This window comes from Pituophis catenifer, unplaced genomic scaffold (genome assembly GCF_029215685.1).
Source record: "Pituophis catenifer annectens isolate HBS135680 unplaced genomic scaffold, rPitCat1.0.hap2 SCAF_14, whole genome shotgun sequence".
Classification (NCBI taxonomy): domain Eukaryota; kingdom Metazoa; phylum Chordata; class Lepidosauria; order Squamata; family Colubridae; genus Pituophis; species Pituophis catenifer.
Window position 1 is genome coordinate 22,814,343 of NW_027256894.1, and position 25,718 is coordinate 22,840,060.

Consider the following 25,718-nt stretch of genomic DNA (forward strand, 5'->3'; position numbering starts at 1 on the left):
AAGGGGTTAAAAGACAGAGCTAGTTCAGGTTGGCCAAGATTCTCTGGTATGTATCAGTTGGGCCATTTATGAAACATTATTGCATTCATTGTCCTTTATTGTTGGTTTTATGCTCAGGAAGATTCTCATAAATCCATTCAGGTATGTTTTTCGGAGGCCGCCCTTCGAATGAGCTTAAATAGGAAGGTGGATTTTTGTCTTGGCTGAAGTAGACTGCTTCAAAATAAGTGGTGCTTGTAAAAACACCATTGATTTGAGTCAGATAGCAATTGCTGGTAATTTATTAATAGGAAAGAACAGGCTGCCTTATTAAAGCATCGTCTGAGTAGCATTTCATGTGCAATTTAGCTGTCAGGGGAGAGACTGTTTCTGGTCCTGCCAGCTCAGGAGGCCACGTTAGCATTGTTTGCTCTATCTGGTCTGATTCTGGGAGGAGAAAAGAAGGAGGGGGGAAGAGGTAACTTGGGGAGATGGTCCATCTTCCATGAACCAACTGATTATGCAGCTTCAAAGTCTCTAGGAAAACTCTTCCTAGCTGCAGCCACAGTGATCTACAGGCCCCAGTGGGAAGAAGCAGCTATGGGAAGACTCTAACAGATTAACAGAGTTGAAGGGGACCTTGTAGGTCTTCTAATCCAACCCCCTACCCACCGCTTTAAGCAGGAGACCCTACACCATTTCTGACAGATGGCAGTCCAGTCTCTTCTTGAAAGCTTCCAGTGATGAAGCTCCCACAACCTCTGAAGGCAACTTTGGTTCCATTGGTTGATGGACTTTTTAGCCAAGACAGAGGGGGAAATCAAAGTCCTCCACTTACAACAGTTTTTTAGTGATGGTTCAAAGTTACAATGGCACTGAAAAAGGTGACTTATGACCGTTTTTCATAGTTATGACTTTTACAGCATCCCCATGGTTTCGTTAGCTTGTATTTTACTAAAAATAATAAAGTTATACTGCAGTTTTAAAAAAAGAAGTGGCTATCGCACATAGTGGGGCTACGAAGTTTTCTATGGCATATTTCATGGAAAAACTTAGAAAACTGCACGAGGCATCCCTTTTCAAACCTCCCTCTGAAGGTCGAACTGCAGAGTTACCTCTAGGCCACCTGACTTGCTAATCCATTAATCAGGGTCTTCTCTACTTGCCTGATCTATTGAATCCAGTGAGATTTACTCCCAGGTAAGCACGTTTGCAATTGAACCCAGAGCTGAGTTTCTTTCCAAAAATTGCCCACTTCCTGATTCCTCTACTCTGAGAACATCCAGCGATTGTCTTCTGAAGCACAAAGCTTCACGTAACCTACACCTAGACATCCAATCTACATCTCCTTTGTGAAGCTGCTAGAACCTCAGATTGCTTCTGAAAGGTCACCAAACAAGCCAAGTAAAATCTCCTCAGCTTCTTTCTGTTGGTTCATGGCTGTGATATGGATGGCCACACCTCTGGAGTGAAGAGATTGGAGACCCTGGGCAAATGGGAAGGCGATCTCTCTCACTCAGCCCCGCCCCGTCTGAACTCTACCTGCAATTCATCACAGCTCTCAGGTTACACTTGCGAACAAGCCTGCCATCCAGATATGAGAAAGGACTTTCCTTCAGAGCTCAGGTAAACCACCTGTTTCCAGGAGATGCTGATTGCAGCATGAGAGTGTTGAATCTTCCAGAGGAGTTTGGAAGCAGAGGGTTGGATTTCAAAAGCTGGAGAATCAGTTGCTCTCGCAAGATGTATTTGGGGGACAAAAGATTCCTGCGTCAGTTTCCGCACCTCCTGGCACTGGGGACTCTCATGTTGCTGGCCACAGCCATGCTGAAGTACAGCCGTTGGCAGTGTGACCCCAGCTATCTGGAGAGGGACACTACGGACCCCCGAGGTCAGTTCTGCAAGGACCAGTTCTACCAGTCCGTGAGGCTCTTCCCCATGGAGAACATCAGTTGCTCTGGGATCAGCAGGGGGGACATTAAGGCTATGGAGGACGCTCTGGTGAGTAGGTTGCAATGGAAGAGCAAACGGTTAGCCTTAGATGAGATGTTCTACTTGAACCTAACCAAGGATTGTCAGAATTTCAAAGAAAGGAGAAGATTCGTTGGGTTCTACCTGAGCGAAGAGGAAGAAAACTTCCCTATTGCTTATTCCATGGTGATCCATGAGAATATCGAGATGTTTGAAAGGTTACTGAGATCCATCTTTGCTCCTCAGAACGTATACTGTGTCCATGTGGACAGAAAATCTCCTGAACTTTTCCAAAAAGCCGTTCGGGCCATTGTCTCCTGCTTCGACAATGTTTTTCTGGCTTCTAAGCAGGAGAGTGTGGTGTATGCCTCTTGGTCGAGGGTCCAAGCCGACCTGAACTGCATGAAGGACTTGCTTCAAAGTAAGGTGCGTTGGAGGTACCTCCTGAACACCTGTGGGACCGATTTCCCTATCAAGACGAACACAGAGATCGTCAGAGCCCTAAAACTGCTGAACGGGAAAAACAACATGGAATCCGAGAAACCTTCGTCCTATAAAAGGAACCGCTGGAAATACCACCACGAAGTGACCAATGCCATCGTTCAGACCAAGGTGACAAAGAGCCCCCCTCCCCAAAACTCCCCCATGTTCACTGGCAACGCCTACATTGTGGTCACCAGGGAGTTTGTCCAGCATCTCTTCACAGACCCGAGCGCAAGACGCTTGATCGAGTGGTCCAAAGACACCTATAGCCCTGATGAGCATCTCTGGGCTACCTTGCATCGCATGCCAGAGGTGCCAGGCTCGGTTCCTTCTAGCGACAAATTTGATCTCACAGACATGAATGCCATTGCCCGGGTGGTGAAGTGGGCCTACAGCGAAGGGGACGTCAGCAAGGGAGCCCCTTACCCCCAGTGTACCGGAGCCTACAAGCGGGCAGTCTGCGTCTATGGATTTGGAGACCTTCGCTGGCTACTCTCACAGCACCACCTATTCGCCAACAAGTTCGACCCCAGCGTGGATGACTACGTCATCCAGTGTCTGGAAGAGTATCTGCGCCACAAGGCCATCTATCAAAAGCCCCTTTGAGCACGGCCCACCACATCCATCAAGAGAGAGAGACAAGGAGATCCCTCTGACAGCAGGAGAGACAAACTGTGGGTCAATCCGATGGGCCGGACTTCGCGCCCTAGGAGACCTTCAGCCTTCCGAAGGCCTTTATGGGCCTAGATCTGACATTCAGGGACATTGCAAACCACAAGGTACGGAGATCGTTTTTCCCTCCAGAGGTGGAAGGGGGTGGAAGGGGACTTGCGCAACCCGACTTGTTCAGTTTCCGCAAAACTGGCAGTGTGAGTTAGATTTATGAGTCACTCTCCTGCCCTGCATTGTATTTCCTTGTGGAAAAAATGTGTGTCTGATGAACAAATGTATTTGGACTCTGTCCTTCTATATTTTTAAGGGATGTTGGAAAGGAGACGGTGGAATTTGATCATTCGTTTCCATTGGTCTGTTTCCCGTATGTGGGAAATACACAGCTGTGATAATTGTGCTGCGCTGAACGGGTAAGAGGGACTGTTTGGGAAGGCATTCATCCAGACCCCTCTTCCTCCTCCTCCTCCTCCCCCCCCCCACCCCTTTACAGCCTCCAGGGCACCGGATTTGCATCCAGCTTACTGTGTAAGCAAATTGGCATCTCATTTCTCAACACAGCTCTGCGTTTCGCTCAATTTTCATTTCCAAGTGGCATCCAGTGTCAAAAGAATATCTTCCTTTTTAAGTTCTCTAGGAAGCTCATGAGCTGTCTGCTTCTTGGTGATAAGACTCTGCACAAGCCAGAATGCTTTCTTGCGTGCCCCAGGTCATACAGATACTGCCAGCTTATAATGCCAGTCTGTTCTTGCCAGGGTTGCCCGTCCCCCTCCTTGGCCAAAAAGCCCTCCTTTCAGCAAGTGCTAAGGTTTTCTTAGGTTTTTATTCCCCACTGATTAGATGATGTTCCTTTAGCTATCTGGGGAATCCTGGGCATTGAAGTTTTATTTTTATTTTTATTTTATTAGTCATATTTCTATGCCGCCCACTCTCCGAGGACTCTGGGCGGCTTACACCAAAGACAGTATACTAAATAGCATATTGCCCCCAACAATCTGGGTCCTCATTTTACCCACCTCGGAAGGATGGAAGGCTGAGTCAACCTTGAGCCGGTGAGATTTGATCCGCTGATCTGCTGAACTAGCAGTCAGCTGAAGTAGCTGCAGTACTCTAACCATTGCACCACCTCGGCTCATAGTCCACTCTTTTTAAAGCATGCTTCTGAGAATTGGTTAGATGGAAACTAACAAAGGAGAGAAGCAACCGAGAACTAAGGAGAAACGTCCTGACAGAACAATTGATCAGTGGAACTACTTGCCTCCAGAAGTTGTGGGTGCTCCATCACTGAAGGCTTTTAAGAAGAGATTGGACAAACATTTGTCTGAAATTGTACAGGGTTTCGTGCCTGAGCAGGCGGTTGGACTAGAAGACCTCTAAGGTCCCTTCCAACTCTATTTATTCTGAATTCTGCATTGAAGTCCACCTCTCTTAAAACATGCTGGCTGGGAAATTCTGGGAGTTGAAGTCCACCCATCTTCAAGTTGACACGGTTCAGAAACACGGGGCTAAGTCTAGCTTTTAAACCAGCTTCCACATTCAGATTGTCCTAACACAAGCCAAGAAGATCGGATGGGTGTATGAGCTAGTTGGGGAGAGAACATTTGTAGGGATGATGGGAAGTGTAGTCCAATACATCTGGTGGACCTCAGATTAAAGAGGAATATGACACAGAGCCTTTGGTTGAATTCTGCTCTTTGTCTCTATTTCTCAGTGATGTTTATAGATGCTACAATGTGCCATGATGTAAGGAAGGTGCTCAAATACGTTTTAGGATTGCCAATGAAGCCCTACATATTTCCATGTATGTAACTCCAGGGTCTAATGTCACACCGGGTTTCCAGGGGTTTATTTATGGATGTGCCAATGTTTGTGTGTCTACATTCAAAAAGGCCACGCTGTTAAAAAAAAAAATCAGAATAAACTAAAGCACAGTTTCTATTTTTGGTTTTTGTGGGAACTTTGACTCTCATCCTAAATCCAGGAGATGATAATGATCCAGGGCAATTTGCAGGCTCTTTTCTTTGGGGGGAGGGGGGAAGTGGGGGGGGGAATGTCTATGGAGATTCTCAATTATCCAGGTCATGGTTGTCCCTAAGTTCAGAACTGAAGAAGCTTCTCAGATGAGAAGTGAAACATTTTCAAAGAAAAACAAAAAAACCCAAGGAAGTCCAGTTGCCTTTTGGACAAAAGCAGCTGTGGGACTTTTCTTCGGGGATTGTCACCTTGAACTGGAATGAGAAATTGGCATTAAAGCAAAGCAGTTGAGAAGTTGATGCTGCTCTCTCCATCTGCTTGAGCGGGTCAAAAACGGGTAAATGCCAACCTGCGACCTCTCCCCCTCCTCCCGTCCCAGAGCCCAGCAGCCCCCCCTCGCCTTCTCTCCGAGAGAATGGCTCAGCAGAGCAGCCGATCCTTCCTCTGGTTCCCTGAACAGCCCCTGGTGTGGCAACACCTTCATTTCCACAGCTGCTGCTGCGCAACGCCAAGTCCAAAGAACGCCCTTCTTACAAAACTGCAATGGTGGGCGGAAAGGATCTTTATCCCTTTATTCTTTTTTTGCACTTACCTTGAAAAGAAGCCTCACTGGCCACACCTGTCTTACCGCACACTCGTTCTGGGTCCCTTTTGCCAAGCATCCGAAGGGCAGAGACGGCCAAAGGGGCCTATTGAGAAGAGTTGTCTTCTACCTGGACTTGGGAGGGGGAAAGACTGCTGTTCACCTACCACACCTGCACAGAGGTTTCTCAACTTCCTGGCGGTTCACGGGAGGCTGCGTTTAGGTTGAGGGATGCATGATCTGGGTAGGTTTGATAGCCCCAAATCTTCCCCAAATTTTTAGCTTTTGCAGTCAAAGAGGGAAGCTAGCAGGGGTGAAATCCAGCAGGTTCTGACAGGTTCTGGAGAACCAGTAGTGGAAATTTTGAGCAGTTCGGAGAACCGGCAAATGCCACCTCTGGCTGGCCCACGAGTGGGGTGGGAATGGAGATTTTGCAGTATCTTTCCCCTGCCACACCCACCATGCCAAGCCCACAGAACCAGTAGTAAAAAAAATTAGATTTCACAACTGGAAGCTAGGAATTAATGGAATAATATCCCCCACCCCAACACACTTGGCAAAGCTGGTGTGCTGAGGCCCCTTTCCTTACAACTTGCAAATGTTTGAAAACCGGCACGGAGTCAAACCACCAACTCACCTGTTCCGGTTTCCCTTTGTCGCTTTGAAATAGTTCCTATTCTCCATGGGCCCCAGATGGCCAGTCTCAGTGAGGGACTTTGAAGGTTCAGGTGAAGTGGCTCTCCCCAAAAAAGCCATAAAGTCAGGTGCCAGTAACCAGGAGTTTTTGTAAACTTCCAGATACCGAAGCTGAAGCTCAAATACTTTGGCCACCAAATGAGAAGAGAAGGCTCCTTGGAGAAGACTTTGGTGTTGGGAAAGGTGGAAGGCAAGAGGAGGAGACGACAGAGGAGGAGATGGTTAGATAGTGTCATTAACGCAGTGAACATGAGTTTAGTCAAACTCCACAAGACAGTCGACGACCAGGAGAGGGGCGGGGGGGTCTGGCGTGCTGTGCTCCATGGGGTCATGAAGAATCAGAGGCAACTTAGCAACCAAATAACAAATTTGTAAAGTTCAGGTACTATATGGAAGAATCAGGTCAACTAACGTTCAACACTAAACTGGCGATAGACAAGGGTCAACTGAATTCAGGGAAAGGGGGATAGACTTGTTGTCTTATGGCTGCACATTGACTCCAAACTGATGACATGTTTAACCCTGCCATTCAGCTCGGCCTGAAGGGTTAAACATGTCACTAGTCTGGAGTCGTTGCGCAGCTGCAAGACACCCAAGTCCAGCAGCCGCCCCTTGAATTCCGTTAATCCTTCTCTATCGCCAATTTAGCTTTGACCGTTAGTTGACTTGTGTATAGCTAATCAGAGTGGCCTTCACTCTGCTCTTTCTCCAAAATTGTATCTCTGCCACCTTTGAAGGTTCTTCCTCATACCCAATTCCTATTCTCTTAGTCTCGTTAGCACTGGATGACCAGAGGACACGTTGGAGAAGATTGAACCAGATCATCCTTTTGGTCTTTTCCAACGTTATAATTCCAGGACTTTGCACGTTTCTACTGGAGTCAATAGTGATATAAATTTCATACTTGGATGTGGCTTTATTGGCTCACCTGCCTACAGGTAAACATTGTAAAGGACAATGCTTGGGCCTAAATGTATCAGCACCACCTCAAACCAGTTGTTCATTGTAGCAAAAGCAAAATTCTCTTGCGCGTAGTGTGGTAATAAATGTGCAGGAAAGGAAGCATAACCACATGGTAAATAAGCTGCTCAAGTAACTATTAATCTCAAACCTCAAAATTTATTTTGCAAGATAACACTGTGTGACGTAGAAAGTCCTTCTCCCCCCGCCTTTCCAAAAAAAAGCAAACAAGCCCAGTTTCTCCCTGGAGGAAATTACTCAAGAGGGTCATCAAAGGAACAATTGTTTGAGTAGAATTTTGCCACCAATCATGGAGAGTGACATGAAAACAGAGAGCCAGCAAGCCCAAGGAAGCAGAATTAAGCTGGTAAAACAGTTCGGGATTAGATACGCCCTGCCAATTCTGGTTTCTTTTTACTATATGCTCATAAATTAGATGCACAAATGTTTGTTCAAGGGTTGACATCAAGCTGACCGGTCCATGATTACCTTCTCAACAACTTCACCCATCTCCCTGTTTCTTTTGACATGTCCCCAACTCTTAGCTCAGTTAAAACCTCCCTTTGCACTTACAGTCCTCAATATAGGACTGCAAAGGAGCAGTGCATTATGGACGTATGTCATGACTGTTGAATGCTTGGATCAGGTGACCAGAGGGGGCACAACCATCAATCAAATCCAGGTCATAAGTCTTTTTCAGATCAGTCGTTAAGCAACCAGTCAGGGGCTATCTGTACAAGAGGCTCATTTTGTTATCTGGTGTGGGTGGATGCGTGTGTGTGTGATGAGTCCACAACTGGTGCCTTGAGTCATTATGATGTAAGCTTTAGAGCAGGGGTATCCATCCTTGGTCACTTTAAGGCTTATGGACTTCAACTCCCAGAATTCCCCAAGCTGGCTGGGGAATCCTGGGAGTTGAAGTCCACGCAGCTTAAAGGAGCCGAAATGGGATACCCCTGCTTTAGCAAGAGGGAATGTAAATGCCTCTAGCAGACAGCTTGGAAGACCCCAACCAAGTAGAGGGTAACCATCTTGATTGATTTATTCTATCTGCCATGAGCTTCTGCAAAGGTGGTTTAGAGTTACGGATTTGTAAAGTCCTTCGGAAGCAGGGCAACCTCTTTTCACATCCTTCACATGCCTGTCACAGTACTGTAGCACTGGGGTTTTTTTCAAGAAATGTCTACTTGGCCAAAGCGTTTTAAAAAATCATTAATCTGTGACATCTGGCAGCCATCAGATCTCCAGCTATGTCCGCTGAAGCATTGCTAAGGGTTCTAAGGGTTGCATGCAGAAAACAAGTGCCCGTTTGAAACTTTTTGTAAAGGCCTCAGCTGCTGCCCAACAACCACACACTTCAGGGAAAAAGCAGTCCTAAAAGCCAACGAGGAAAAAGGATGTGCCTAGCCTTGAAGCCGATCTCCTTATCAAAATGGCACAAAGGATATTCGCCTTTGGAAATTAAGTATGTTGCTATGCCCACAATCAAGTAATTGCCTTATGGCACAGATAGATGGCTTAACTATTTCGCAATAAAACAGAAACCAGCCAGGGAACATTTTATCTGAGAAATCGGAGTTGAGAACAAGCAATGTTCTCATTGGCTGCAGTAAAATGTGCAGCTCCAGGGAGCAAGGCTTACTTTCTGTTGCAAATATACAAGGCGAGTCCTTCATCGCTACTCAGCATGCTTGGAGGAGCCCATGAAGGCAGAATTCAGGTTGCTGAACTCCCAGTTTGGGATTCAAGACTAAACTTGGGTTGTTGATTCTCCCTAAATTAAATGTTAATTTTAAAAAGGAGATGGGGTATGTAATGATCCCAACACTGAATAAAATGGACTTTGTATAAATATACAAAAGTATGAAGGCTATTGCTTAACGCATTGTAAGCTGCCCTGAGTCTCCGGAGAAGAGCGGCATATAAATCAAATTAAAAGAAAAAAAAAATACAGGTGGCTACACAGGTTAGATATAAAACATGATCTTGTGAATACAACAAAAATTAAATATATATATACAGAACCATGTTTGAGCATTTTTTTAAGGACAAGAATAAGCCATTCTTAAATTCGGGTTTAAAGCATACCAAAAAAGATTGGCTACATTTGCAAAGCTCCAAGACTGGCAAAATAGTGAGATTTTAAAGGGGGGCAAAACAGGCAAATCCAACAAGAGCTGATTGTACATAGGAAGAGGATTCAATACTTATCACACCACTAAAAGTTTTAAATAAAATATTTATTGGTGACCTTGATGAACCCAAAAGTAGCTGTGAATGTTTCATCCTTATTTTTGATCGTTTTTTTTAAAAAAAGGCAAAATCTTGCTTATCTTCGTCACCGAGCCAACGCCCGGAGGTGCCTTATGGGACCTGGCTAAGACAGTTCCACAAGGCCTTCCAGAAAAGGTGAGCCTGCATTATTAAAACAACTGACAGAGTCTTTCTTGGCCCAGGCTGCTCCCCTGGAAGAAGCCCTGCCCATCCAGTCCACGTGGGCACAGAGGCCCCGATCCCCCTTCACTCCGCCGCATTGGAACCTGTATCTGGAGGCAAGGGAAACACCGGGTGAGAAACACGGCTCAAAAACTAAAGCTGCACAGAAGGAATGGAGGACTTCTTTATTCCTAATAAGCCACGCTGGTCTTGTGGTTAAGGCACCAGGCTAGAAACTGCAGGACGGCTAAGCTCCAGTCAGCCCCAAAGCCAGCTGGGTGAATCTGGGCCCATCACTCAGGCCCAGGAAGGAAGGTCGGGGCAAACTGCTTCCAAAAACCTTGCCAAGGAAACTGCAGGGACAAGTCCAGGCAGTGTTTGTTTATATCTCCCCTTATTTTTACAAATAACTCAAGGCAGCGAACCTATCCAACAAAGCTTCCTCCTCCTGTTTTCCCCACAACAGCCCTGTGAAGGGCAGAGAGAGAGGGGGAGGGAGGGAGGGAGGGAGGGAGGGAGGGAGGGAGGGAGGGAGGGAGGGAGGGAAGGAAGGAAGGAAGGAAGGAAGGAAGGAAGGAAGGAAGGAAGGAAGGAAGGAAGGAATAGCACAGACTTATATACCACTTCATACTGTTTTTACATCTCTCTCTAAGCGGTTTACAGAGTCAGCCTATTGCCCACAACAATCTGGGTCCTCATTTTACCGACCATGGAAGGCAGGCTGAGTCAACATTGATCCAAAGATACAAGGCGTTACGTGGAAATTCCTAATCTGGGGCCCTGCCCTCAACAGACCCAGCCTTCCACCAGCATTGCAAAAATGGAAACTGCAGCATGAAACGGAGGGTTTGACGTCACAGCTCAGGAGAAGCAAGTCAGGTAAGAAGAAGCTGGCCACGGTGTGTGTTACTGTCAGAAGGAAGGAGGAAGCACTTCTGCAAATACACAGATCAAGAGGTCTGTGCAGCTGGAATGGCCACAGGATTCACCTGACGTGCTGAACATCCCGTTCAACAACTGCTGTCAGGTGAGGGAAGTGAGCCGGTGAGTTTACACAATGAGGCTCTGTATTAACAGGCAATAGAGAGCTTCTTCGTACCAGGGAACCTGCCCTTTTGTTGATTTTGGCAGGCAATCATGGATCTGCCTGGTTTTGGTATCCCTAGAGCGGAGTTTTGCAACCTTTAACCACTTTAAACTGGGTGGGCCGATTCTGGGAGTTGCAGTCCCCCCCAGCTTAAAGAGGGCCAAGGCTGAGAAACACAGACGTAGTAACCCCCACAAACTTACTTTTCCCATCGCAGGCCACGATTTTGACTTTATCCACTTTCACCACCTCGGTGACCTCTCTGAACTCCACGTCATTCAGTACGAAGGTCCAAACGTTGTCGCAAAACCTGTAGGTGTTCAGAGAGCCCTTTGGGAGAAAGAAGGGGGGGGAAAGGGGGCTTAGGAAAAGGGTCTTAAAAAGGTCTTTTTCAAAAGGCGGTTTGGTCTGGGTTTCCCCCCCCCCGCCCCCTTTTTTTCTTTTTCTTTTGAGGAAGAAGACCTGGATGACTGAGAATGTCCACAGATGCTTAGGAAAAAGGAAAAGCAGAAAAAACACACTTGTTGAATTGGGCGGCTGAGTTTCTGCCTTGGATGCCTGGAGCTCCCTTCTCTCTTCCTGATAAAAAGGCAAGCAGCCATTCTGGAAATAGTTCTATCGCCCCCTTGTGGCCATCAAAGGAACAACCGTGAGCAGGAGAAATATTGGGCTCAACTGCGGTCATAAATCGAGGACTACCTGTATTCCTTTTGAGCCTTACGTTTGAAAGGGAAACTAGAAGAAACAGATTTAAACTATGGAGGAAGAAAAACCCTATATTCTGCTACCATTTCAGGTGCTTCTTAGAAGAGAGCTGCAATCTGATGTCTGTATGCAAACTTAGTCAATGCCAGCTGATTTCTCATTAGCGTTTCTTACCCTGAAATTGACTCGGTTTCTGACCCGCTGGGCTAATGCAGCATTGATAGCTTTGTCAAACTGGAGAAGGACTTGGAGAGCGAGCTGAGGCGTAATCTGCTGAGACTGAAAGATGGAAGAAGAAAACTTTAAACTCCAAAGAGAAACATTCACCTGCCCAAAATCAGAACTTCGTTTGGATATTCACACATGGATTGGCGTACCAAGTTTGTCCAAACAGCCAAAACTTTTAGAGCACAGATTAGATACAATTTCAACCTGCATGACTTGACTAGTTTTTCCAATTCCCTTTAACCACCATACAAATGCAGAACTCTAAAGATGCTTAAATCAGTATAAATGAGATTCTGCCCATTTACAACTTCAGGAGACTAGCAAACATTTTCCATTGGAAAATGGAAACCCTTGTCTTGCGTTTGAGAAACTGGGCAGTTAAGATTATTGCCTTCTTTTGTAAAAACCTCTCCTATTATCATGGACATCCTTACTCTCTGCTTCTGTCTCCAATTATGATACGGAGGAAAAGCAAGCCCTTTTAACATTGTTTTCACCTAAGCCAGAAGTCTTCAAACTTGGCAGCTTTAAGACTTGTGGACTTCAACTTGAAGTCCACAAGTCTTAAAGCTGCCAAGTTTGGGAACCCCTGACCTAAGCAGGATGTATTGCTTTGATCTCTGACTGCAAAACTAATGTGCATCTACTTAAATTGTGTTTATTCTACTTAAGCCATTTATTCAGACGGATGGGAATAAAAAAGAGCTTATATCTTACCTGAATGAGCTCATCCAGGCTTTCTTGAAGGCTGTTTCCCAAGGTGGTGTTCCTGTACAGTTGATAAGCCATGGCTGAAGGAGACAGAGGCTGATCATCCACAGATCTGAAACCACTCAACTTTCACTAAAGACCTGGAAAATTCAGAATAAGAGTTATACTGGGGGAGGGAGGGAGAATGCACGTGACACACAGACTGAGATAAAAGAGAGCTTCCAGCCAGTTCAAGACCAGTTCCCTTTTTCTCACAAAACATACACTATAATAAAAACACCACTTAGCTTGCTTGCCAATAAAATCCCGCCTACACCCTGCTCTTTCAATTACAGGTAGTCCTCGGCTTATAATCACAACTGAGCCTAAAATTTCTGTTGCTAAGCGAGACATTTGTAAAGAGGTTTTGCCCCATTTTACTCCCTTTCTTGCCATGACTGTTCATTTCATTTCATTTCATTTTATTAAATTTGTATACCGCCCTACTCCCGAAGGACTCAGGGCGGTGAACAGCCATAAAATAAAACATATAAATACAAAATTTAAAATAGAGATAAAACAAATTAAATAAATTTGGCTGAACCATTTTAAAACCCCAATAATTTAAAACCAAATTTAAAATTCCCATTTAAAAGAGGAAAAGTTTAGGTCAGGCCGGCTTGCTGGAATAGGAATGTCTTAAGCGTGCGGCGGAAGGTACGCAGATCCGGAATCCTCCGTATCTTGGGGGGGAGCTCGTTCCAGATAGTAGGTGCCCCCACAGAGAAGGCTCTCCCCCTGGGGGCCGCCAGTCGACATTGTTTGGCCGACGGCACCCGGAGGAGCCCCTCTCTTCACTGTTGGGTGAACCACCGGAGTTGTTCAGTGGTTAGAATAATAACTATGATTGCCACTTTGAATGTCCACTCATCGGCGTACATTAAAATGAAGTTTTAAGCCAATCTGGCTTCCCCCCCCCTTGACTTTGCTGGTCGACAAAAAGGGAGAATCCCATGATCCCAGGACGCTGCAACCGTCATAAATAGGAGTCAATTGCCAAACGTCTGAATTCTGACCACGTGAAACACAGAGATACCGCAAGGGTCGTAAGTTGAGAAGTGGTCATAAGTCACTTTCTCCAGGACTGCTGTCACTTCAAACCGCCACTAAATGAACTGCTGTTAAATGGAGGACTGCCTGCATAGTTGAGTAATGATGCATGAGTGCATCTCTGGTTGGAAAAGGAGTCTTCGCAGGGCAGGGATTCCCCCCCAAACTCCTGCTGCAAAGAGGCTTCGCTCCACCACTGACCTCCCACCCACCCACCCCCAATGCCCACACAGGTGGAGGTGTCAATTCAATTCCCAACTCAATTCAACCCAACCCAACCCAGGTGGAGGTGTCAATTCAATTCTCAACTCAACAACTCAACTCAACTCAACTCAACTCAAGTGGAGGTGTCAATTCAATTCTCAACTCAACAACTCAACTCAACTCAGGTGGAGGTGTCAATTCAATTCTCAACTCAACTCAACTCAACTCAACTGGAGGTGTCAATTCAATTCTCAACTCAACAACTCAACCCAACCCAACCCAACCCGACTCAACCCAACCCAACCTTTATTGCCAAAGCGCAACACGTGTCCAATGAGGAGGAGGAGGCGGCAACGGGCCCTTCCTGGGCTACGGGGGTCCCCAACCAGCCCCAAAGCTCCTCTTGCGGGGGTGGAGGGGTGAGGAAGGGACCCCCACCCCCCACCGCCTCTCCTGCGCACGCGCTCCTCCTGCCTGCTTGGCCAGAAGGGGGCGCCCTGCCCGGGCTTTGCAGGAGACCCGCGCCCGCCTTCGCCCCCCCCCCCAGGCGCCTGTCTGCCCCGGGAGAGCCGAGCCGCGGGGCCTTTGCTGACCGGGGGGGGGGAGGCTGGTGGGGCAGGGGGCGCACAGCCAGGCCCGGCCGGCTGCGGATGATGGGACGCGGAGTCCCAGGCAGGGCAGGGCGGGAGGGAGGGAGGGAGCGGCTACCTCGGCGAGGAGGGCTCCTTCGCCCTCACGGGGCCCGCCGGCCTCCTCCAGACCTCCGACGCGGAGAAATGGGCCGCCGGCTCCGATCCCCGCCTCTTCCCGACAGCACCGAGCGGGACCCGGAAGCGGAAGTCGATGTACGCCGCGGGCGTGACCATAGAGCCTGTCCGCGTTCGCCGAAAGCCGCGATCGCGCGTGCGCATGCGCTCCTGAGGAAGGGGTGGGGGGGAAGGAGAGCGGGCGTGGAGCGTTCGGCAGCGAAGCGAACGTGACGGCGCCCGGAAAGGTCGGCGCATGCGTGGAAAAGGCAGCCGGCGGGGGGTTCGCTGGGTGGTTCTTCCGCGTTCTACTTGGGGCGGCTTCGAATCGCCCTTCGGGAAACGTTCTTCGGCGCCGGAGGGTCTTTTATCCGTTAGGAATGCAAGGGAAAGGCCCTCTGCGCTCGCGCGGAGGAGCTCGGGCGCCCCACTGGCAGGGTTCCTTGGGTGGCCCTTGGATGGGAGGCCACCAGGAGATCCTCGGCTGTAAGCAGAACTGGAGCAAACGCTGCTCATTGCCCTCCTCCTGGCACCAAGTTAGGGGCCCAGATGAGGACCAGCAGCCCAGCCAGGTCTCCCCACCCACTTTATTTTTATTTATTTATTTAATTTTATTAAATTTCTATACCGCCCTTCTCCCGAAGGTCTCAGGCTGGTGAACAGCCACGAGATAAAACACATAAATACAAAAAATTTAAAGTGAATTAAAAACGAATTAAATAATTTGGCTGAATTTAAAATACACTTCTAAACTGAAGGCAGACACAAATGCCGCCTGCAGATTTTGCCAAACCTCCACCAAGGAAGCAAGAATAACCCCCGTTCTAATAATCAAAAAAAAAGTGGCGAAGAAGAGAAGAAAATGTTTTTCTGTGCCTAATATTTCTCTTTTTTTTTTTGCTGTCTGGCATTTGAACAGGTGGGCCACAGCTTCAGACCCTTTACAGCAGTGTTTCTCAACCTTGGAAGCTTGAAGATGGGTGGACTTCAACTCCCAGAATCCGCCAGCCAGCACCACTGGCTGGGGGATTCTGGGAGTTGAAGTCCACCCATCTTCAAGCTTCCAAGGTTGAGAAACACTGCTTTGCAGGAACACCAAAGAAAATCCACAGCATTTTAAAATCACGTCTGGGTTCTTATGAGACAAACAAGCAATGTCTGACCCAGCAATTATTCTTGTCGTTGGCCCAATTAACGCAACTGCCCCATTTTCCCTCCCTGCCCTTCATGGTCGTGCTACTTAACAACCGTTTTCACTCCCAATGCTGTGAAGACTGGGGGTTTGTTAGGCAAGAGAAGTAGGGTTTTCCCCATCTTAAAATAAATAAGTTTAAGCATTTGTGACAAACACCCAATTAAAGCCATTCTTTTATTTAAAAACATTTTATTGACTGGGTTATGAACTGACACAGGGGCGGTATTTTTCCGCCCATAAACACTGGGAACAAGAAAAGGCTGTGTTGCTAACGACACGCACAAATGTTAAATACAAATGAAAAGGGAGTGATGCCCAAGCTTTCCAAAAAACGCTTTTAACGTTTCTGCTACTATCCACTACGGCTTTGATGATTAACCCGCTAGGAATTAGTGCATACGACACATCCGCGCCCTTTAACTGAGGAGGCTGCTCTTAAAGCAGCCATTAAAAACAGGTAAAACATGCAACACAAACACACACATACACACACACACACACAGACTCCTTTTTTATAAAGTGAAGCTAGTGCTGGTGGAAAGTGCCGTTTCAAGAGCCTTGCTTTCCAAAGTATGAAATAACCGCGTAACATTGTTCTCCCACCCTGGCGAGAGACCCAGGGTGGACTCCGTAGGCTAAGCTGTCCTTGGCCCTAACTCTGGGTACACTTTCTCTACTCTCGTGTGCCACATCCCGATACCATGTTCTGCAACTCCGCTCCACATTATGGGGTGGGCGGCAAACCAGCAAGGCACATCAGCAGAAGCTGGACTGAGATCTCCTTGGGTAGGAGGCCACCACCATTCCGCTCTGGAATGTCGCCCAAATTCCCAAATATTTTTGGGAAATATTCCCATCCCTGGGCATCCAGAGCTACAGAGCCTCCACCAGCCCCAACATTCAAACAGTAGTAATGGTATTCTCAATTACCGGATCTTTCTGTTCAGAGGCGAGGGAGTTGAAACCTCAGAATTTCAACCCAGAAGGGCTTGGACCGAATCGAGTTTGTGCTGAGGACACCCAACTCAAGGGTTAGGCACATCCCACAGTGGAAACAGCAAAGGATTCTTGCTAGGCGTAGCAGATAACCAAAGTTACATCTTCTTTAGCCAAGAAGCATTTCACCATATATAAGAAATTCTCATGCATTTTATTCCTAAATAAACGACAACCGTCATCGGTGGGCTAATGTGTCTCAAGAGGTTTTTTGCAGATGAACATTATAAAATATGCATCGAAGAGTCATAAAAATATATATTATCTCTCCCCTTAATGTTGAAGCATATAAATACTTACTGAATAAGCATCGCGTTATAACAATGGGTGCCCCTCCTAGGATGCCTTTGTGACACTGCCGTGTGAAAGTTATAAGAAAGGCAACTACGAAGTGTCGGCATCACCTGGGACATGCAAACCCACTCAGCAGTGCATCATCCAACAGGCCAAGTCCGGACGCAGAAGGCCAGCGTGTTCTTCAGGACCTCAAATCCCCCAGCGTGTTCTTCACTCTCGGCTTGAATTCAGAAATAGTTCTTTTTACTGTTCAGACTTCTGCTCCTGTTTCCCATTAAGTTCTTGATCAATTCTGCTCATTGGAGAAAAGAAAAACATGCCGTATTTTGCAAGTGTTTGCATGGAGGGGAAAAAAAAAGAAAAGAAACTTATCATTTAGCAATTGCGGTGAAACAGTTATTACAACTTAAAGCAGGAAGTTTCCTACAGAGAATTGAGGGGAACTTTGAATGGTGATAAGTTACAGGGAAATGAAACTGACTGGGCAACTCTTCCTCTATGGAGGTCAAATGCGAACAGCCGGGCTCACACGTGCAGAGTTCAAGCTTTAATGTTGTTCTGCCTATAATATAGGAATTCCCCAAGTATGGCAGCCTACTCCTGGGAGCAATTTGATCAGGTCCCAAGGAATTTAGGGGAAGTTGACCACAGCCCTTTTGGGAATGAAGATGGGATCAGCTTTTGGGGGGTTTGCCAAGTTTGCTAATATTCTGAGCCGTCCCTCCAAAGGAGAATAAAAGGGGGGGGGGGATTTGAAGCAATTATAGACGATTATAGCACTTTCTGGATCAAATGGATTTGTTAATCAGCCACAGCAATAAATGCAGTAGATTAGATCGTGTTGTCAAAATGTTATTTATTAGCAGGCTGCTCTTGTTAAAAGCCCCATCAGAAATATTCCGCATGCATTGAAAAATGGGGTGGGGGGAGAAGGGGAAGGGAGGGGTTGCAACCGCAAAGAGCACAATGTGGAAAAAAAGAAGTAATTCCCTCAGCTTTTAAGGTAGATGAACAGAGGTTGACTGAGTCACAATCTCCCTCGGCCTAAAATTAAGGAAGTGGGGTTTTTTTTAGACGTGGCTGCACAATTCTAACAAGAACAATTTGCAGCTCTCGATCTGAAGGTTAGTGTCAATATAGGTAGTCCTCCACTTACGACTCTTCACTTACTGACCGTTCAAAGTTACAACGGCACTGAAAACTAAGTGAGTTATGGGCCATTTTTTCACACTTACAACCGTTGCAGCTTTCCCGTGGTCATGTGATCAAAATTCAGACACTTGGCAACTGACTCGTATTTATGACAGTAGCAGTGTCCCGGGGTCACATGATCCCTTTTTGGGACCTTCTGACAAGCAAAGTCAATGGAGAGGCCGGATTCACTTAACAAATGTGTTACTGACTTAACTGCAGTCATTCACTTAACGACGGTGGCAAGGAAAGGTCGTACCATGGGGCAAAGCTCGCTTAACCAAAGTCTCACTTAGCAAGAAAAATCTGAGGCTCCATTGTGGTCGTAAGTCGAGGACCACCTGCAGTTAGACAGCCAAGACTCAGCTTTGGGGATTACTTGTTGTTCTTGGAAACAAGCAGAGGTATGTCCGGGCAGCCCAGCAGGAGTCCAAGAAGCGTGCAAGCTCTTTGCAAGGGGGAACTCACTCCCATCCCCAAGTGCTGCGTGCATTCCAGCCACCTTCCCCCCTTCCCAAAGCCAGCCCAGAGCAGAAAAGACGAGAAGACACGCATTCCTGATCAAGAAGTGCAGATACCTTTGGAGTTTCTTTTTAAATTTTTCTTCTTCATACCTTAGTAGGGAAAATTCAATTTTAGTACAGCCGGTGCAGATTTTCAAACTCGCCAAACCCAAGCCAGCTGCATATACTTAGCCAAGCACTTCCCAGCACCGACGTATAAAAATGACATTAAGCAAAAGGGTTTTTCCCCCCAGACTATCGGGTGTCTCCCTCCAAAGTTTAGAGCAGTTGGGCATCTCTGATGCTCCGTCCCCTGGGAAGGGAGGGTAAGATCCCAGGCAAGCAGCTGGAACAAACTTAGGTAGAAAGCATGGATTTAGAGCCTCCGTAATAACAGTGAGATCCATCCACCGATGGAACAGAAGTTGCCTTCAGAAGTTGTGTGAGCTTCATCATTGGAGGTTTTCAAGAGATTGGGCTGCCCTCTGTCAGAAATGGTGTAGGGTCTCCTGTTTGGGCGGGGGGTTGGACTAGATGACCTACAAGGTCCCTTCCAACTCTGTTAATCTGTAATCTGGGCAGGGCAGGGGACTTCTCTGAGAAAGCTCCCAAGAGTGCCAGCAATTCATTTGGATTTTAACAACCAACTCCCGGAAGAGGCCACGTTTGGGAGGAGCTGGTGGTCACTATGACTCTATCCCAATTCCCTTCGGACCCAAACGTTCAGGCAGTCTTTGGGGGGCCGTGGACAAAAAAGAAAGGTGACCTACTGTTTTATGCATTCGGGGATGGTAACGCTGTCCATGGGAATGAGCTCTGCCAGCTCTGCCAAAGTAAAGACGTATCTGATTTTTTGGCTGAATTTTGAGCTGAAAGAGACAGGAGGGGAAACAGTCACCGCTATAGCGCTAACCACGCGGATGCATAGCTTAACCAAAAAAGGGTAAATATGATGTGTGTTACCTAATAAATGGCTTTGTGATTGCCAGAAGTGTTCTAATGAACCAGGAAGGATGGACTATTATTAAGGACTTCAGGTTTTTCCTTAACCTAAGATCAATAAAAGCAACAGAGGTCAGCAATGGAAGGCAACAGGCTGGCAACACCACTCTTCCCGAAAAATTACGTGATCCCAATCCCATATGAGAGACATCCCCAATTCCCACCCTTCAAAGAATTTGTACTGCTCTTCCAACTGGCTGCACCTCTTCCCCCAATTTAATCTTACCTCCTATCAATTTGCTGGTAACACTTCCTGAGCCAACCTAGGCTGGGCATTTTCCGCCGAGTGGTTGCCCCGTTGAGATAAACAATCATATAGCTCTCCGCTATTAATAATTCTAGGGAGCCAATAACGTATCTGTGGGAAGGAAAAGAGGAACAGCTGTTGTAGCAGCTTGATTCACACTAAGACCAGACAAATACAGATAGTCCTTAATTTACGACCACAATGGAGTCCAACATTTCTGTTGTTAAGCGAGTTTGGCCCACACTTTACAACCTCTCTGTGTGTCAGGAGAAGCTCCCAAAACAATTTGATTGCTAACTCATCTTTGAAAATGAGAAAGACTGTTCAGATGGGAGAAATTTATCTCGGTGGTATTCCACACACCAAGAACTGTGGCTTGATCCCTAGCATTTCCTGTAAGAAGGACGATGGGCCATCCCTCCCAGCTCCTCGGACAACCATTCTTCCAGGTTAAGATGGATCGAAATCTAACTAATCAAAGCAGGGTTACCTGTTTGTTCCTCCACTTACTTAAACAGATTATCCATTAAGTATCGGTAGTTTGGCTGACTACTTTCTGGCATGAAGCAAACCGCGAAGACAATAATTGCATTTAGCCCATCCCCGTAATAGCCTAGGGAGAGAGGGAAAAAAATAGCAATCACAATGATGCTTTTTCTTTGAGGCTTCCTGGGGTTGCAGAGAGCCAACTTGGCCAACCAAGCATTATAATAAGTCAGCACTCACCTCCGTGACTAATGACTTTCTTGTAGGGCTCAATGGCCTTCATGTCCACTCGGTGACCCTGGTCACCAATCTGGTACATCCGCCATCGCCGTTCTTCCTCCTTCTCTTCCGATGCCGTGTATTCCAGCAGAGAGCCCTTCCGAGCAGCATCGGAGCTTTTCTGCTTTGGAAGATCATCTGGCCACCATGGAAACAGAGGATTGGAAGCAGCGTTAGATTGTCAGACCAAGGTTTCCCAACTCCAGCAACTTTTAAAATGTTTGGACTCCAGCTCCCAGAACTCCCAAGGCCGCATGGATGGGTTGGTCAGTTAAGAGTTTCAGAGTGACAGGCTCACGTTTTGAAGGGTCAACATTCACTTATGGAAATGAACAAGGAATCGAGGAATTAAGCAGTTACTGAACAGAATGATTTTAAAGTCAAGATACTTGGGAATATCAAGTTACCCTTTTCTTTAAAAACATGGAATCTCTTGCAGATTTTTAAAATCAATGTGAGTTTCATTCTGATTAATGTTCTCTACATCCACAAAGAGTAATCAGCATTTAAGTTCGACACACCCAAATTCCAGAAGCAAGGCCTTTTTAAAAAACACATTCAGAGTATTTAGGGTGGTGCAGACGCATACTGAAAACTCTTTGAGAAGTTGACAGCTGGATGGTTTCCCTTCAACTATCATTTCCCCACTGATTGTTAAGTTTGGTACAAAATCATTGTCACTGCCCTGATTTGCAGCAGTCATGCAAATAGACAAATTTTTCAATCAAAGCTACGCCTGATATTGAAGGGGGGGAGGGGCGCTAGCGAGGACTAAATCATCCTCCTGGTTTTGTAACAGGGATTTCAGTAGTGGAAGCCTTACCACAGAGGTGGGAAAAACTACTTCAGCAAGTTAGTAGTTTGTTTCCAAGGACAGAAGGCTGTGTTAAGGGAAACTATCCTCCCAGGGAAACGCAGACAGCGGCATTAAAAAGAGAAGAGATAGAAACCTTATTGCAATGACACACAACCAAACCCACCTCTCACCCACAGTAAAAAAAAAAAAAAAAAAGCCAAGCATTTGTGGAGTGGTGGACTCTGCACCTCCCATTTCAACACATGTGAAACATCCATACAAAGGAGCAGGCTCAGCAACAGCAGCACCCAAGAGGGAACATACCTAAGGATAAAACTTCGCTGCTATTTTTTTTTTTTTTTAACCTTACCTTCCCACTCAAACTCATTATTGCTGTTCTCCGAGGGGGTGTCTATATCATCCAAGTCAATATCTCCACTTGCCTCTAAGCCAGATAAAATGGACTCTTCACTCTGATCCAAAGTCAAGTTTATATTTGGAGCTATTAGTTTCTTCTTAACTTTGTTGCCATTAATTTCTAATAGGTTGAAAGGTAGGGGAAGATAACAAGTGATTTCGTGATAAATGTCAAAGCTAGAAAAAGAAGCCTCAAAACTAGAAAAGAGACTATTTAACAGAAGGGGGACAGCTAGAAGTTATTTTACTTGGGGTTGAGAAGTAGGGCTAATAGTTGAAGGCCCGTCAAACATAAGCATTATGTTACAATCTTTCTTTACTTTTTAAAAGGGAGGCCAAACAGGCACTTCATTCAGCAAAGAAATTAATTATATACTCAACAGTTCTAGAATTAAATACAAGACTGTTTCTATTCTGTTTGAAATCCATTTTGACATTTCTGCAGAGATCATATACGTAACTTTAGTCATTCTAATGAAGTGAGTGCTTATCTTTTATAAAAAACACTCTATTCTGTGTCCATTATGATCCATCAGAAGCAAACATAATGTTTTGAATTCCTAATGCGACTGATCTTCAACACTCCAGTCCCTCTTTATTGAAATGTTCTGACCTTATCAAAGGTAGTCTGATTTCAAACCATTTTCATCGTTATGATAGTCAGTTTCAAGGTTAGACCACTCCTGGGAAGGCTGCCTCAGTCTTCTCCAAAGTAGGAAAACCTTGAGAGCAGGGGTGTCCAACCTTGCCCACTTTAGAAGTGGATCAACTCCTAGAACTCTCCAGCCAGCTGAAGTTCACAAGTCTTAAAGTGGCCTAGGTTAGACACCTCTGCTATACAGAAAACAGTATTTGAAAGCTGGAGAATTGCAACATCAAAATGTTTTGCTCACTTCTAGAATACTGGAATTAGCCAGGGGAGTATCAGACAAAACAAAATCTGAAGTGAAACATCAGAATATATCAAGTGTTCCACCAGAGTTTCTTATTCTTACTGGATCAGTTTCAAGGCTGTGAGATGAAGCATAGGCCTTCGCCATCTCTACTTCTACCTCAGCTGCCTTAGTCCCAAGGCCAAGTTCACAATATCTTGAGGGCATGAAATTGCTTTCTCCAACCGAGATGAATGCACTTACCGGATTGGTCTCCTCTTTCAGCTGGCCCAGACATAGCCTCCATTTGGTCATCTTCTGGCAAAGGTCTGGAATCGAAGGCAGACATTAAATGTAGTCAAGATCAGAGTTGCTTCCTTTCCTATTTCCTTTCTGTAACACTTAAGAGTTACAATAGCTCACAAGCAATTTGGTTCCAAGTGGATGGCACAACTACTTCCAGAGTCCGGATCACTTGTGAGTCCTGTTGTATCAGGAGATGACGCACTAACATGAACACCTCAGGACTGCACAAAAGTCCAACCTGTTCATGTGATATCTGCACACCTTCTCAACCCTTGCTGCATAAATAGCTGCCCACAATGGGTTGTAAAAGATACCTTTGCTAATCAGGACTGATATTATCACTAGCATATAAATAACTCATTGCAATAACTTGCATTAATTTTCATCATCAACGGCGCCTTGAGTAACAAACTGCTTGAGTTTCATAGGCAAGGAAATTTTTTGTACATTGTGAACAGATCTCCAAACTTCCCCGGACCACAAAGATTAGCTTAGGCTCACATTGTGCACTTGCAATCCAGTCAAGCTCCTTGAATGCAGTATGAGTCCACCCTGACAAATGCATCTTCTGAAAACCTTGCCCTGAGGCCACACTGCAAATTATACAATCACTGACTTCGTTTTCCAACAAAAGTGAACCAAAACAAGTTGGCTGTGCCTTACCTGGGAAAGTCTTCGTCCTGCCACTCCTCCTTAACTTCCACTCCTTCCATCCTCAGCTTTGCCTCAAGGGCTAACGCAGCTCTGTCTTGATCCAGAGTTCCGTATTGTTGGGGGAGATGTGAGGAACTGCAAAATATGTTTCTGTTGAAGACGTGCTTAGTCAGGCCAGGAGTGGCTTCCTAGGAAGCTCTAATTTAGCATCTGAATTAATCCACAGAAGAAACTGGGGCAGTGCATTTATGCCAAAGCAGCAGCAATTTTTCCATTTCTGCTGAAATATTCCACAACCGACCTGCTGCAATTGATGCATTTTCTCAGTGTGCCTTTACAGATCTGTTTGGAAAAGACTGTGCTCATCAGCCAGTGGATGTATGTATAAAGGCAAAGAGCTGCTACACATTACCAATATACATATTCTGGGAGTTGAAGTCCACAAGTCTTAAAGTTGCTAACTTTGAAGACCTCTGCTTTGGAAGAACACTGGTAGGAGAGGCAACCACAGTTTTGGGTGTATCCAGCAATGGCTACAGGGCAAGCTTTAAAAGGATATTAATCATAGTCCCTTGAAAGTGAGTTTTCTGCCTACTCAAGCCCCGGAGGAAACAACATTTGAGTAATTCCACTTCCCATTAGAAGGGTGAAGCAGGAAACCAAGCTGCAGATTTCAAAATAGCCGAACTCCATCCAGTTATTGTTGGAGTCAATCACCAAATTTTGATCACGTGGCCATGGGGAGGCTACAATGACCATAAGCGTGAAAAACAGTCCTAAATCGCTTTTTTCAGTGCCGTTGCAACTTAGGATGTCACTAAACGAACTTTCGTAAGTGGAGGATTACCTGTAAAGCTATATAGAACAGTGGTCTCTAATCTGAGTCACTTTTAAGACTTCTGGAACTTCAACTCCCAGAATTCCCCAGCATAGCAAAGTTGGAACCCCTCCCATGCTGTCACTCCAAGGAGCCCCTGCCCAATCACATTCAGTGGGACCCGAATGAACCAATCAGGTGGGAGGGGAGCTTCCTAGCCCCTCCCCTGAAAGGGCTGGCCCCGCCCTCCTATGATATCGACCAGGGGGCTTTGACGATGACCTGAGGCCGAATTACGAGCAGCCAAAAGAGCAAATATGGGGGGTTTTCCCCCTCAGAATCAGGGCCCCACCCACCAAGAAAGAAAACAGCACAGGCTCCCTGCAGGTAGAAATCTAGCTGGGGAAGGATCTGAGGGGGAAGCAGGGGAGAGGCGGAGGACCCCGCCCCATTTCTCTTCTCCGAGACCCCCGCATCCCATAATAATCCCTCGCCGGCCCTGAAGGACTCACCTCAACGCGGTGCCTCTGTCGTTCACAGCCGGCCGGAACGACCCCTCCCGAAGGTGGCGACCCTGCCCCGGAAGGACACGTGAGCAAACAGGAAGCAGGACGCAGCCCCCCTCCTTTCCTCAGGAAACGGAGCGGGCCGCTATTTTGCGCCTGCGCTCTGTGAGGCGGCTGGAAGGGCGCGGTAGGGAGGGGCCAAGAGCGCATGCGCTGAGCTCGACTCCGGTTAAGGCCTGCGGGTAAATTGCGCATGCGTCTAAAGCGAAGATTTCCTTCTGGTTTTGTCGCCGCGCTGCCTTCGTCTCCCGAGTCGGGCAATGGGAGTGGTCTACAAGGTGGTGGGCGTGGTTTATGCAAATAGTTCTATTAGGGCATGATTTTCTGCAGCGGCGGGCGCCAGGTTGCAAATGGGCAAGGAGGAAGGGTGTTAATTTCAAAGATTGCATGACGATGCAATCTTTGCAGATGATGATGATGATGATGATGATGATTATTATTATTATTATTATTATTATTATTATTATTATTATTATTATTATTATTATTATTATTATTATTATTACAGAATAAGTGGCTGTCTGCACACATGCAGTCAGACTGCTTGGGAAACCCTGGGCTGATTCACACAGC

At 46.3% G+C, this 25,718-nt stretch overlaps 3 protein-coding genes across 7 annotated transcripts; 1 reads left to right on the forward strand and 2 right to left on the reverse strand.

The window, feature by feature from the left end:
* Positions 1–1,641: 1,641 nt before the first annotated feature.
* GCNT3 (glucosaminyl (N-acetyl) transferase 3, mucin type) lies at positions 1,642–3,039 on the forward strand. The gene has a single exon (XM_070953649.1). The coding sequence runs from the start codon at positions 1,642–1,644 to the stop codon at positions 3,037–3,039; it is 1,398 nt and encodes a 465-aa protein (XP_070809750.1).
* A 6,495-nt stretch (positions 3,040–9,534) lies between these two features.
* On the reverse strand, positions 9,535–14,594 carry GTF2A2 (general transcription factor IIA subunit 2). Its single transcript, XM_070953715.1, has 5 exons — positions 14,484–14,594; positions 12,489–12,622; positions 11,718–11,822; positions 11,042–11,168; positions 9,535–9,861 (listed from the first exon to the last, which is right to left on the reverse strand). The coding sequence occupies exons 2-5, from the start codon at positions 12,558–12,560 to the stop codon at positions 9,836–9,838; spliced, it is 330 nt and encodes a 109-aa protein (XP_070809816.1). The 5' UTR covers positions 12,561–12,622; positions 14,484–14,594; the 3' UTR covers positions 9,535–9,835.
* Positions 14,595–15,885: 1,291 nt separating this feature from the next.
* On the reverse strand, positions 15,886–25,172 carry BNIP2 (BCL2 interacting protein 2). Of its 5 annotated transcripts, XM_070953542.1 has the most exons (12): positions 25,092–25,130; positions 24,064–24,104; positions 23,772–23,897; positions 23,067–23,131; positions 21,884–22,051; positions 20,679–20,855; positions 20,463–20,565; positions 19,932–20,063; positions 19,667–19,753; positions 19,474–19,572; positions 18,779–18,814; positions 15,886–17,301 (listed from the first exon to the last, which is right to left on the reverse strand). In XM_070953542.1, exons 3-12 carry the CDS (start codon positions 23,819–23,821, stop codon positions 17,253–17,255), a joined length of 966 nt encoding a protein of 321 aa, XP_070809643.1. In that variant the 5' UTR covers positions 23,822–23,897; positions 24,064–24,104; positions 25,092–25,130; the 3' UTR covers positions 15,886–17,252. The 5 variants fall into 5 exon arrangements, with proteins under 5 accessions (XP_070809643.1, XP_070809640.1, XP_070809644.1 ...); XM_070953539.1 differs by lacking the exon at positions 24,064–24,104 and having other exon boundaries at positions 25,092–25,172; XM_070953543.1 differs by lacking the exon at positions 24,064–24,104 and having other exon boundaries at positions 23,772–23,912; positions 25,092–25,147.
* Between the last annotated feature and the right edge of the window lie 546 nt (positions 25,173–25,718).

Coding starts and splice junctions, on each gene's coding strand:
- GTF2A2 (XM_070953715.1), bottom strand. CDS start 12,560: ATGGCTTATCAACTGTACAGGAACACCACCTTGGGAAACAGCCTTCAA. Junction 11,823..12,488: donor GCCTGGATGAGCTCATTCAG/GTAAGATATAAG, acceptor TCCATCTTTCAG/TCTCAGCAGATTACGCCTCA. Junction 9,862..11,041: donor CGTGGCCTGCGATGGGAAAA/GTAAGTTTGTGG, acceptor CCTTGCCTCCAG/ATACAGGTTCCAATGCGGCG.
- BNIP2 (XM_070953539.1), bottom strand. CDS start 23,821: ATGGAAGGAGTGGAAGTTAAGGAGGAGTGGCAGGACGAAGACTTTCCC. Junction 19,573..19,666: donor ATCACAAAGCCATTTATTAG/GTAACACACATC, acceptor TGTCTCTTTCAG/CTCAAAATTCAGCCAAAAAA. Junction 18,815..19,473: donor ATCCCCGAATGCATAAAACA/GTAGGTCACCTT, acceptor TTCCCTACTAAG/GTATGAAGAAGAAAAATTTA.
- GCNT3 (XM_070953649.1), top strand. CDS start 1,642: ATGAGAGTGTTGAATCTTCCAGAGGAGTTTGGAAGCAGAGGGTTGGAT.